The sequence below is a fragment of the Mirounga leonina genome, unplaced genomic scaffold (genome assembly GCF_011800145.1).
Source record: "Mirounga leonina isolate KUSES-001 unplaced genomic scaffold, KU_Mleo_1.0 Mir_128, whole genome shotgun sequence".
Classification (NCBI taxonomy): Eukaryota; Metazoa; Chordata; class Mammalia; order Carnivora; family Phocidae; genus Mirounga; species Mirounga leonina.
In genome coordinates this window covers 17,180,227-17,194,200 of record NW_023270320.1, presented here as the reverse complement: position 1 = coordinate 17,194,200, position 13,974 = coordinate 17,180,227, and the positions used below count along the sequence as shown (strand labels likewise).

The 13,974-nt window shown below is 37.7% G+C and overlaps 1 protein-coding gene across 2 annotated transcripts in view; it reads left to right on the top strand.

Annotated features, from left to right (window-relative positions):
- SGCZ (sarcoglycan zeta) overlaps positions 1-13,974 on the top strand; it is a 427,058-nt gene that overhangs the window by 361,339 nt on the left and 51,745 nt on the right. The window contains exon 4 of one of the 2 annotated variants that reach the window (XM_035004131.1): positions 11,682-11,804. The exons of the other annotated variant lie outside the window; for it this stretch is intronic. Within the exon in view, the coding sequence (XP_034860022.1) occupies positions 11,682-11,804 (123 nt within the window). The remainder of the gene's footprint in view (positions 1-11,681; positions 11,805-13,974) is intronic. 2 annotated transcript variants of the gene reach the window in all.

Here is a 13,974-nt window from a genome sequence, read left to right as displayed (position 1 = left end):
TCATTTTCACAAGCAGTTTCGATTGCCTGATATTTATTGTCTATGGGTCAGACTTCCCTCTTTCTTTGCGTGTCATATTTTTTGTGTGGAAAATTGAAAAGTTTAGGTAATATATTGTAGCAAGTCTGGGTTCTGATCCTCCACCATCACCCTCAGGACTTGTTATCATTATTTGCTTGCTTATTTCTTTGGTAACTGACTGGATTATTCTATCAAAGTCTATTCCTACTCTCTGTCCCCACCCCCACCCCTCAGTTTAAAGCTTCTGAAGTTCCTGAGAGGGTGCAGCCTTGAGCATTCACACGGTCACCAGGGATAACTGTCATCTTAGCAGTGCGACGTTGGCCTGTCTCCTTCCCTGATCACACCCTGCTGATAAGCTACACTAATTTCTGGTTGATTGCTATATTGTTTTATATATTGTCCTGGAGCATAAATTGTTTCAAGGACTATAGTTTAGCTGCTCAAGCCTTTGGTCTCCTCTTAGTTACTTTTCACCACAGCTGCATTGTTTTTGAGAGCATCCTTAGGTTTGAACTTCCTCCAACTCTTATGCAAAGAAAATCTTTGGAAAAAGCTCCAGTTCTCTGGTCTATAGCCCATTTATCTTCTTGGGCAAAATCTCTGAACTACAACTGGAAGAAGGGACGGTGGTAAGTTTCTTTCTGAGTGGCACTCCTGCTTAGTAGCCAGGCATTTGGCAAAGCTGGGGATTGGATGTAGCCTCTAGGACTTGCATATCCTGACATGGAAACTCCATCCTGTGAAAGAGCTAAAAGGAGGGTGATTTGGGCCCTTGTATTCTCACTACATCATGCTTAAGGTAGAGCTTCCATCCTGTGAGTGGAGTTTGAGTGGAAGAAGTGAGCCCTCACCTCTCAGTTGAATTTATTAGGGACCTGTCCTCTGCAACAGTTATCTAGAGCATAGGATGGGAAATCTGACACCCTCTCCCTCCTGGGAAAATACTTTAATTCTCCACTGGGAGGTAGATGAAGAAGGAGCCTTGTGTTCTTGGCTATACCTACATAGAGTGGAATTTCCATCATATTGAGCTGGGAGTGGGATAAAGTAAGTGACTCATGATCCAAATGATATAGACTCTCTGTTTCTACTGAGATTTTCTTGAATAAATATTTCTTCACTTGCTGTATATCCTTAGAACTATTTACTGAGAATTCAAATTGTTTATAAAATATCTTTCAGCAGTTTTTCTGGAGACCAGGTCTGTGAAGCTCCTGACATTGTCATTCCAGAAGTGGAACCTGAAATAAACCTTGAAGTTGAGGGTTGGACTATTGGGGTGAATTGTGGTCCTCCTCACTGAAAAAGGGATTACTGAGGAAAAAATAAATTAGCAAGTGTGTGATAATCAAGAATTATTGAGATAAACAATGCCTTTCTGACATTTATAAACAGATATATAAATATGGATTTCAAGGTAAATATTAGTGCACATGTTACAGATTTTGGATTTGAACACGTAAACTTTACTTAATGCCATGATCCTCGATGAGAACCTCTAGGTGAATGGATATAAAAGCAAAGGATTTTTCTCAATTCTTTTATTTTTGTTTTGTTCTGGAGACATTTCCCAAAAAGATACACTTCAAAAGTAGTTAGTCTGACCTCTGGAGCATGTAAATATTTAGAGAATAGGAAGAAAAGGGGAAAGCACAGATGTAGACTGAAAGGGTATGACTAGTGAGCTAGAAGAAAACCCAGGAAAGTGTGTTTTCTCAAATCTTTATTTTCCTGTATCTCTGATATTTGATCTGTGACTGTGTCCTTTTTCTTGAAAATAGTCCTTTGTAATTTTCTTAAAATGAATTTGTTGGTGATTAGTTCTCCCAGTTTTTGTTAGTCTGAAAATATCTTTGGCCTTCAATCTTGGATAATAATTTTGTTAGACTTACAATCCTAGGTTGGCATTTTTATTTTTGTTATTTTTTTCTTTTTCCCACATAACATTGAAGATATATTTTGTGTGTTGAATTATGCCCCCCCAGATTCATATATAAAGTCCTAACCCCTAGTACCTCAGAATGTGATCTCATTTGAAGATAAGGTCTTATTTGGAGATAAAGATAATCAAGTTAAAATGAGGTCATTAGGGTGGACCATCAAATATGATTGGTATTCTTTTTTTTTTTTTAAGATTTTATTTATTTATTTGACAGAGAGAGACACAGCGAGAGAGGGAACACAAGCAGGGGGAATGGGAGAGGGAGAAGCAGACTCCCTGCTGAGCAAGGAGCCCGATGCGGGGCTCAATCCCAGGACCCGGGGATCATGACCTGAGCTGAAGGCAGATGGTTAACTGACTGGGCCACCCAGGCGCCCCTATGATTGATGTTCTTTTAAAAGGGAGAAATTTGGGCACAAAGATACATATAGAGGGGAGATGAAATACATGGAGAAGATAACCCTCTACGAACCAGGGAGAGAGACCTAGAACAGATTCTTCCCTCAGAGCCTCAGGAGGAAGCAACTCTGCCAACACCTTGATTTCAGACTCCCAGCCTCCAGAACTGTATAGCAATAAGCTTCTGTTTTTCAAGCTACCCACATGTGTGGTGCTTTGGCAGACCTGACGAACTAATAAATATTTTATTGTTCTCTGTCAGTTTTGTATTTAGAGGTGAACATCAGGTTAGGTATTATAAATTCCTACTTATTTGGGAACAGATTTGCTGATATCACCTTCATTGGTCAATAAAATAAAATGATGTGTTACTTCTAAATGCAAGTTAAAAGATAGCGCTAAGTTTGCCATATCCTTTTCTCTTGTTGCCATAGCTTTGAAGGCAAGTGTTGAGATGGAGCCTTTGTCATTTGGTCCCTGAGTGACTTCTGTGATTACAGCATCCTACTGAAGCTTGCTGGAAATGAGCAGGAACAAGAAACAGACCTTTGCTGGGCTAAGGCACTCTAATTTGAGGGATTGTTTTATGGGATTATAAACTAGATCTTTCTGGGTGCCTGGGTGGCTCAGTTGGTTAAGCGACTGCCTTCGGCTCAGGTCATGATCCTGGAGTCCCGGGATCGAGTCCCGCATCAGGCTCCCTGCTCGGCAGGGAGTCTGCTTCTCCCTCTGACCCTCCTCCCTCTCATGCTCTCTGTCTCTCATTCTCTCTGTCTCAAATAAATAAATAAAATATTAAAAAAAAAGAAAATTGATTAAAAAAATAATAATAAACTAGATCTTTCTTTCTGATAGAAGATCTTTACCCAAGTACCCCATTTGGTCATTTTTCCAGAAACCCAAGTCTGATGCTTCTTTGGGAATCAGAAATAATGCTTTTCAATGCAAGCAATTCTAAGAATTCCATGTAATCATAAAAATATGCATTAGGTATAACAAATCAATAATAATACAAATACACCGTTGCCTAACAATATTTAAAATCAGATTATAATAAAAACTGTATTTTATACTAGGATTTCTTAAATTGCTTATCTTGAAGTTTATTCTTATGTAGTGCTCAGTAAATTGATTTATAACATTAAAAACATGTTCCCACTAAAGGAAATTCAGAGACAATCTACCAAATATTAACAGGAATATGAAACAATTCTTATGTAAAAACTAAGTAGCAATAAGCATACCTCAAATATACTTACTAAATAGTATTAGCAGGTAGGGGCGCCTGGTGGCTCAGTTGGTTAAGTGTCTGACTTCGGCTTCAGTCATGATCTCAGGGTCTTGGGATGAAGCCCCGCATAGGGCTCCCTGCTCAGTTGGGGAGTCTGCTTCTCTCTCTAGTGCTACTCCTCCTCCCCACTCATGCTCTCTTTCTCTCTCTCTCTCATAAATTAATAAATAAAATCTTTTTTTTAAGTATTAGCAGATAGTATAAATAAATTTGCTAAAGGTACTCTGTAGAGAAGGTGGTTACTTTTTCATGACATTTTCAAGAATCCATTTCTCTGTCTGGAATGGTTTCTGTGTACATTTTCTTACATTAGAAAAGTAAATACATACGTATACTGTTAGGTGACTTTCACTATGATATTTAGGTGATAAATTAATTGTCAAAGTTGGATGTTTTTGAAAACAGAAAAAATAATTTTTAATTTGGCAAGAAATTTATACTTAATTGGTACCATGAGATTACATTATTAGTTGAATACATCTGCAAAATTATCCTACCACAACTAAACAAGTTATATTGAATGTAAGTTAGGTAGAATTTGCATAGAAATATATTAGAAAACTGTTTGCGGGTGCCTGGGTGGCTCAGTTGGTTAAGTGACTGCCTTCGGCTCAGGTCATGATCCTGGAGTCCCGGGATCGAGTCCCACATCGGGCTCCCTGCTCGGCAGGGAGTCTGCTTCTCCCTCTGACCCTCTCATGCTCTATCTCATTCTCTCTCTCAAATAAATAAATAAAATCTTTAAAACGAAAGAAAGAAAGAAGAAAGAAAGAAAGAAAGAAAGAAAGAAAGAAAGAAAGAAAGAAAGAAAGAAAGAAAAAGAAAGAAAGAAAACTGCACTAACTCATTTTTGTTATGCTTGTGTTGATGTGTAACATGGATACACATGTTAATCGTTATTTGAAAGAGAATGCATGTTAAAAAGGAAAACAATTAAAAGTATTAAGGCATTCCATGAAACTACAGTGATTGATGTGTCAAAATGTAGCAGAGGACCAGGGCAAGCTGACAAGAAAGAGGGAAAAATTCTAAGAAGTTAGTTGTTGTTCGTGTGAAACATATGTTAAAATAAAAGGTAATAGGCTGCAATGGAAAATTTTTAGTTCAATATTATCAAGAAATGGCTTTTCAACTCTCATATTCTTCCATAAATTATATTGCATCATTTTAGACATATTAATGTCTACTGAAAAATTAGGCAATGAGAGATTTCCAGAGAACATTTCCAGAGTTTTTCTTCTCTCTCTCTTATAAAAGCAACTTACCAAAAATGTAGTTGTAAGGAGTCTCTTCTCATTACTTAAGTATTCACTGATTCTACTCATAGAGAATAATTCTTTTTTTTTTTAATCTTTTTTTTTTTTAAGATTTTATTTATTCATTTGAGACACAGAGATACAGAGAGAGAAAGAGAGAGAGAGCATGAGCAGTGCGAGAGGCAGAGGGAGAGGAAGAAGCAGACTCTCCGCTGAGTCAGGAGCCTGATGTGGGGCTCGATCCCAGGACCCTGGGATCATGACCCGAGCCGAAGGCAGACGCTTAACCATCTGAGCCACCCAGGCGCCCCGAGAATAATTCTATCAGATAGTATTTTTTCCCCGCATGCAACATGCATTCTTTGTTTCTATTTTTCCTTTATAAATTAAAAGAACATGAATGATTATGATACATAAAAAATTTTTAGAGAATAATATTTCACTCACCAACTTTGTGCCATCCACAGTTTTGAAATGCTATAATTTTGTGTTTGCATACTATAAAACCAGAATATTTTATGTATATGCTGTTTGACTGGTCCCTTTAAACAAAATAATAAGTCAAAGGTTTCACTTCTCTTAGATAACATAGTCAACAAAAGTGGGATAAAGAGACATATTTTACTTGATCCTGTCAAAATTCATAGAGGCCAGGCCCAGGAGAAAATACTATAATAATTTATGAAATGGCTGGCTAGGTAGTCATACCAGTTAATGATAATGATTAATTAACTAATTAATAATATTATTATTATATTATTATGAATCACCAAAAAGACCAAAAAATACAAGTATAAAAGATTATACCATTAAGGCTAGTTTTGCTTGGGAACAAAGAAGAAAATACAGAAAGAGTGAAAACAATGCAAAAAGAAACTCAATTCAGAATTTATGTCCTCCTCGCCCTCAATGGGGTGGATGAGTAATTTATTGATTCATATAATAGGCAAGTCCAGGGCTACATGAGTTTGTCTCTGACTGGATCCAGCCATTTAAGCAATAGTTTTAGATGTGGCTCTATGTTCTTCTCATTCTCCTTCCACTAAGAAAAATGTTTTAAGGCTATGTACATAAATAATAAAGTTACAAGATGGGAGTGATAAAAACTCATTTCAGAATAATGCTGACATGCAGAGCTCCCCAAGGATGAGGGGGCATGTGATTAAGAAGAGATTATGCTGAAGGCTTGTGTTGGTAACAATATTTCTTCAGTTAGGTGGTGGGTAACATCATGTACACAATTGTTATATGTATAATCTTTTCATAACTTTTTAAAAAAGGAAGATGGAGGGGCGCCTGGGTGGCTCAATTGGTTAAGCGACTGCCTTTGGCTCAGGTCGTGATCCTGGAGTCCCGGGATCGAGTCCCGCATCGGGCTCCCTGCTTGGCGGGGAGTCTGCTTCTCCCTCTGACCCCCCCCCCCTCATGTGCTCTCTCTCATTCTCTCTCTCTCAAATAAATAAATAAAAATCTTTAAAAAAAAATAAAAATAAAAAAGGAAGATGGAGAGCAACAGTATGCGATCATACCTATGGTAATTATGGGCAAGGGAGTGATAAGGCATAAAAGTACAAATGGTGGAAATTCCAGGTAGTTAACATACTGTGTAATAGTAGTTTCAGGTGTACAATATCGGGATTCAGCACTTCCATACAACACCCTGTGCTCATCACAAGTGCCCTCCTTAATCCCGATAATCACCTATTTTACTCATCACCCCATCCACCTCTCCTTTGGTAACCATCAGTTTGTTCTCTATAGTAAGAGTCTGTTTCTTAGTTTGCCTCCCTTTCTCTCTCTCTTTTTTTTCTCCCCTATGCTCATTTATTTTGTAAAAATAAACTTTTAATGAGGAATTACTATGGACAAGGCACTGGTCTAGACACAGGATGGTAGGAAGGCCCAGGTAGGGATCTAAGGGTGAATGTAACCTCAGGGTTCCTAGAGCTACCTTATTTGCTGGAGACAGAATGGTTACTCCTCCAATTCTGAAACAGAAATCAGTTCCTGAGGTTGAGGGGGTAGGTTGCAGGAGGCAGGGTGTGCTAATCTCTGACAGGATCTAGTGTAGATAGCAATTGCCAAAGGCCCAGGAGCCCTTGTTCCAAGATAAGCCCCCCAGCCCAGCCCCTGTAAACTTTCCCTCATTCTGCTTCTTCTCCTTCTCTCCCTAAGTACACTAAGAGTGCACTTTCCAAATGAGAGGGTTTTTTTTCTTTTTAAAGATTTTTTATTTATTTATTTGACAGAGAGACACAGCGAGAGAGGGAACACAAGCAGGGGGAGTGGGAGAGGGAGAAGCAGGCTTCCTGCAGAGCAGGGAGCCCGATGCAGGGCTCAATCCCAGGATGCTGGGATCATGACCTGAGCCGAAGGCAGTCGCTTAACGACTGAGCCACCCAGGCGCCCCCCAAATGAGAGTTTTTAATGACATGCATAATGTAAAATAAAATAAAGTACAATGCTTATTTATATTTCTATTTCATGAAAGCAGCTTCTTTTGTTTTGTTTCAGCTTCTTTGGTTTTGTTTTTAGGGGGCCCATGATAATTCTAAAACAGGAATTCCAGAACTCTGAATTTAGTTGACTGTATTGACTCTTGTTTTCATTTTTCTTATGGGAATTTCTAATCTTTTAATAATACTCTTCTTCAAGACCTTGAAAATACTGACAACATGTAAAATCAGTTATATAGGAAGAAAGATACATCATGGTATGCTTGAGGAAAACACACCAGAGATAATTAGACATACCCATTTTGATCTTTGCCTTGTTTTCTTTAAATTAGAACTAAATAGTACCAAGAGGCCCCATGGAAATATATTGTTTGAGCCCCTGTGGAGACTTTTATTGAAGAAAATTTTCCAATTCATGTGTTTGACTGATTTAATGTAGAAAATGCAAAGACAGTAGATAAATTACTGGAGCCTCTCTATTTGTCAGCAGATATGCCTTTGGCTACTGAATATGACTGTAAGAAATGTGAATGTTCCAGAAAGGCAATGGAGCCATCTCTGAGGAGAAAAAGAAATTAGCTTGGTTGTTGCTTTGTTTGTTTGCTTTTAAAGAATATATACAGAATATTAAATGAACTAAAGAAAATATTTGGATATACATATTGAATACTTCAATGCTTTTGTGGAAACTGATTTTGCTTACATGTTTTCTATCTTTTTCCTTCCAATGCTCTTTACTTATTTTGTCCTTGACTGTTCTCTGTTTGATTTTGAAGTTGCTAACATAAATTTCTTCAGGTATTCTTAAGTAAGCCTTTAGTCTTGAGACTTTAGTTAGCAAGTTAGTGTTTAAGACGACCAGTAAAAGGGCACATGGGTGGCTCAGTCATTTAAGTGGCTGCCTTTGGCTCAGGTCATGATCTCAGGGTCCAGAGATGGAGTCCTGAGTCTTCAGGCTTCCTGCTCAGTGGGAGTCTGCTTCTCCCTCTCCCTCTACCCCATCCCTGCTTGTGTTCTCTCTCTCTCTCAAATAAATAAAATCTTAAAATTAAAAAAAATAAGATGACTAGTAAAATATAGAACTGTCCAGATAGCCCTAATTCCCCACGATCTATTTGCTAAGGAATCAGAGCTCCTTATCCAGAGTCATTAGGCATATTGCTTTCCTGAGACTCTGGAAGCATTGCTGGTTGAGAAAAAATGGAACTGAGCATTTGCTCCCCTCCGAACAACTGGATGCTGAGTTGGCCTTGCCTAGCAGATATGTGAAGATAGAAACATGAAAAACAGAATAAGACACCACAAAACATGTTATAATGTAATAAATTCAATTTCATGTAGCCTAATGCATTAACTTTAAACATATTCACAACAATGCAATATGTGTCTAATTACATGCATTTACTCTTTGCTATTTGCAGAAAAGCAATGTATAGAAGCACAATATATTCAAAATTATTTTCTGATTTAAAATATTTATTGTCAATATATTACTAATTGCTTGCAGTTTTGCCTTCTGAAATTTTACTAATATGTTGAATAAAGTGTAGTCTGCAGTATTAATTTATATATCTATTTTTAATGGAATGTTTCCCCATGCATTTATTTATGGCCTGGATGCATTTTTTTTTTTTTATTCCAGGTGTGCGTATATTTTCTTACTTGCTTATTTGCTTTTGCTTATTTAAATTTAATGAATTAAGATTTCAGCTGACTTTGCCATATCCAGGTATTCTGCTTATATCTCTACTTGTTTATGTGACACACAATATAGCATGTTTATATTAATAAAGTACCTTCCATATAATGACATTAAATGTTATGCCAAAAAGAGTCTTATAAATTTGTAACCATATGCAGCATGTGTGTGTATATATTTTATATTACATATATCATATACATATAGTGATCTAATGCACTTCAGGGTCATTGAAGTCACTGATATATTTTGTGGATCAGTTCACCCAATAAGTAAGTATATTTGAAGATAGCAACGTGACGTACAAGTTAAGGTTTTACATGTATAATATCTAGAATATCTTTCAGGCAGTTCAGATTTAGTGTTATGTCTGAGTGCCTAGAAGATGGAGACATGGAGGCCTCCACACAGAGGCCTCCACACTTAGAAGTCACATTTATCAACACACCAGCCCCAAGCACAGTTTTTTGAACATCACCCACTGGGTTACTATGGTTTAAAGATTAAAAGCACAATACAGGAAGGTTAGATCATGATTAGCAGAAGACATACTCAATTGATACAGTCTGATGAAATAATGTTTGCCGGATCAAAGGCAATGACTGTCACCAAGAACAGTAGGTCTTCCATGGTTTCTCCAATACTGTCATTAAATTTCATAAGAAAAGTGATTTGCTTAAAAAAATATATAACAGATGTTAAAGTAAAATTCATGCTGTTTTGATCTTGACAGCCTGCAAAGGTTAACATCAGTTTTATCTGACTTAGCATTGTCATAGTTTTAAAATTTTCTATGTGGACCTGAAAACACAGTTTCTTATATTATAAGAAAAATATACATCTTGTTTTCAGAGAAATTATCCCACATGTTATCAGGGTTTGGAATTAATATTTTCCTCTAGTTAAATGCCCCTCAGAAGCTATGATGGTGGGGAGGTATACGATACTAAAGCCGGTGGGCTAGGACTGGGAGCAGGGCTGGGGTGGGGTTGAGGGTCTGGTATTCCTTCACCTGTCTAACTTCTTACCCTAAGTAGCCCTAGAAATCGGACCCAATTTTAAATTTGGAGGAAATTTTGGAATACAAAGATGATCTCATGTTTTGAATTCCTGGGGGACATGTATCTAAAAGATAATGGTAGTATATTGTCTCAGTCTGATTGGGCTGCTATAATAAAATACCATAGACTGGGTGGTTTAAACAACAGAACTTGATTTCTCACAACTCTACGTGCTGGGAATCCCAACAGCAAGGTACTAACACACCCAGCGTCTCACGAGAGGCTACTTCCTGGTCTGTACATAGCCGGCTTCTCACTAGGTCCTCACCTGGCAGATTGCAGGGAGGAAAACGGCAGACTTTATAAGGTCACTAATCCCATTTGTGAGAGCTCCACCCTCAGGACCTAATCACCTCCCCAAAGACCGCCTTTCCTAACACAACCACGTGGTGGGCTTGGATTTCAACATAAGAATTTTTGGCAAGCACAAACATTCAGTCCATAGCATAAGCAAAGTAAATGAAAAGAGGTACACACAGCTGTGATGTCCCTAGGTCCCTGACTGGGCTGGACTGTATCTGATAAGGGTTTTTGATGTAGAGAGCAGAGGAGAAACGCTCCAAATCGTAACCGGAGGGGAAGATGTAGCATATGCCAAATATGTTATGCCAAATGAAATAAATTGATGTTATGGAAATAGCAATTCCTCACCCTTCTGGCCAGTTTGATCTTTTTGTTGAAGACTTTCAAACTCACAAATTAATCATGTTTCCCAAATATGGAAGCTGCCTTTGTGATTTGTGGATGGATTAATATGCAAAATTGTCCAATAAATCAGAAACAGATTTTCAATTCCATGGTGTAACTATATTTATTTAATACTATATTTTAATAAATCAAGAAAGTTATTGATGAGAAGATACATTGGGGAGCACTAAAAACATGTGTGTATATATATATATATATATATATATATATACACATACATATATATATTTTGCAAGATCGACTGTAAAATGCATTCGCATTCAGTGATAGTAAAGGGTGAACAAATTTCAATATTACCATATATGAAATGTAGTGTAGCTAAATGTAGTGTACTCACAACTGAGTAATGCTTTACAAGTACCTTGTGATGTAGCAAGCGTGGGGACTATTGTCTGCTTACAGAAAGTAAATGGGAGTCATTCTGACCACAAGTATTTATTGAGCATCTAGCATGTGCTAGGTATAAAGCCAAGTTTTCAGGCAATAACCAAGAACAAAGCAGATGTCATCTCTCCTTGTGTATATGCAAAAGCTTTTTTTGGTTTGGTTTTGTTTTTGTTATTGTTGTTATTTTTAATTAGCTAAACCTACAAACCTTGTTAGGACTATGTCAAGCATTTAGAGGTCAGATGTATGCCCAACCATCCTAGCTCAGCAAACTACCAAATTAAACAGCCTACTGGAAAGGGTAACAATTTAAAAATATTAATTCAGGTGTAAAACATACTGCAGAGGTAAAATAACTAAATAATATATGCATTTCTTCTCTTTTTCAAAAAAAAAAAATACATGTTAATGGTTTCCTGCATACCAGTTTCATTTTTAAACCTTTCCTCTAATCATAGGAGCTGATGCTGTGGAAGCTCAGTGTAAAAGATTTGAAGTGAGAGCGAGTGAAGATGGCAGGGTGCTGTTCTCTGCAGATGAAGATGAGATAACCATTGGGGCTGAAAAGCTGAAAGTTACAGGTACTGTAGTTTGAGGTCTTGGAACATTGTTTACTTCTTGAAAGAATATGCAACTGAACAAGAGCTACATTATAAGATCCCCATGCCGAAAGCTGAGTTCACATAATAACATGATCTCACACCATTAGATTTTCCAGGAGTCTTCAAATAGAAGACAAATGGTTGTATTGGCAGAAGACAATGTGCACACTGGCCTTAGTGATGTAAAAGTAAAGCTGTGTGTCCTAGGCCGGAGTAGGATAGGCGGAGGAAAGTGGGTCAGCAGAGCGGAAGAAAAAGTGGGGTGCAGACTGTGAGAAAAGCTAACCCAGGTTGATAGACAAATACAATTCAGAGGTATCATTTGGAAGTAGAAGATATGCAAAAGAAGAACTAAATGTAAATATCAACTATAGAATGAAGTAGGGGGAAAGTGATAAGTAAACGAAATTATTTTCTTTGGCTAATTACAATTCTCAAAAGTATATATATCAAGATATAGTCCTGTCCTGGGGCACCTGGGTGGCTCAGTTGGTTAAGCATCTGCCTTTGGCTCAGGTCATGATCCCGGGGTCCTGGAATTGGCCCCCCACATTGTGCTCCCTGCTCAGTAGGGAGTCTGCTTCTCCCTTTCCCTCTGCTCCTCCCCCATGCTTGTGCTCACACTCTCTCTCTCAAATAAACAAAATCTTTAAAAAATAAAAATAAATAAATAAATTTAAAAAGGGATAGTGCCATCCAGATATTATTTAGAAGTTGTTAAAGTCATTATTCTAGCTTTAGAGCTAAAAAGTCAATCACCAACTGAAATTAAGAAACAAAAGCAGAAATCAAAGGTAAAAGTGAGGCTGAGAGCAGGGAAAGATTTTATGAAGATAATTTTAAGCACAATCTCTTTGAATTACTTGATTTACAATCATAATACATTTAATTTTGATAACGTATTTTAAAAATACCCAAAGAGGCCTACATTAAAAAAATGAGATAAGCTTGACCTAGTGTTTTCCAAATTTGAGTTTGGGAAAGGTCATGGACTATCTATCCTATCTAAGTCCTACTGAGCCCTGTGGGCCATGAGAGAACAGCTAGCATAGAAATTGGCCTCTACTCTCAGGTTGTTTGGGTTGAATCCCTGCCTCTACCATTCAATATTTAAATAAACCCTATGTCTCCTATGAAGTTTTCCTTCATCTAAATGATTGAAATGATGATGATAACTTTAGTGTTCAAATTATACCAGTGTGTGTGTTTATAGTATTTTCAGCACATATTGAAGACATTGTAACAGATAGCTCTTTATATTTATTAATAAAGATAATATTAATATTGTTAATGTTCCAGACATGAGGGCTTATTTGTATTCAAGAAAGGTATACTATTAAATGGTACTGAAATTCAAAAAAGATTTTTTTTTTTTTTTTGAGAGAGACAAGAGATTGGGGGTGAGAGGCATGGGGGGGGTAGGGGCAGAGAGAGAATCTTAAGCAAGCTTCACACCCAATGCAGAGCCCTACACAGGGCTCTATCTCACGACCCTGAGATCATGACCTGAGTGGAAATCAAGAGTCAGACGCTTAACTGACCGAGCCATTCAGATGCCCCTCAACAAAGATAGTTAAATGGGGATCCTCACTGGCCCTCTTTGGCCCAGGTCACAACCCATTACCACCATCCCTGCTGACTCCCATAGCTTCTTTTCTCTTATGGGATATTCTGTTGAGTAGCTGGAGCCTGCACCATTGGGTTGGTGTTTGGAGTATTCCCCATTACTGCCCAGCTGCCTCATCCCCTTTTCTTTCTTTGGCCTTCTTGGAAAGGTCAGGAGAGGAAGGCCCACAGGGGGCAAAAATTGACCTTTCTAAGCCCTGAGTCTGGGGGGCAGGTGACAAAACACATGGTGGCTTTGGTTGGCACAGAGCACAGACAACTAGGAAAGGACATTGACTTTAGGGCCCTTGGTGCTAACATTTGAGTTGCTGGTTGGTGGGAAAGTAGGGAACCCAGGTAGAAATACACTCAGGGCGATTAAGCAGATGTGATTTCAATATTTAACAATCTTTGAACCTTGGTAGTGCCTACTAGTTATCAGCTTTAATCCTAAGATAGCTTTTAAGATATTACACACTTAACTAACAATTTTTTCATCCATATTCGGATATTCCCATTGAGTACTTTGCCTTCATAAGTGACA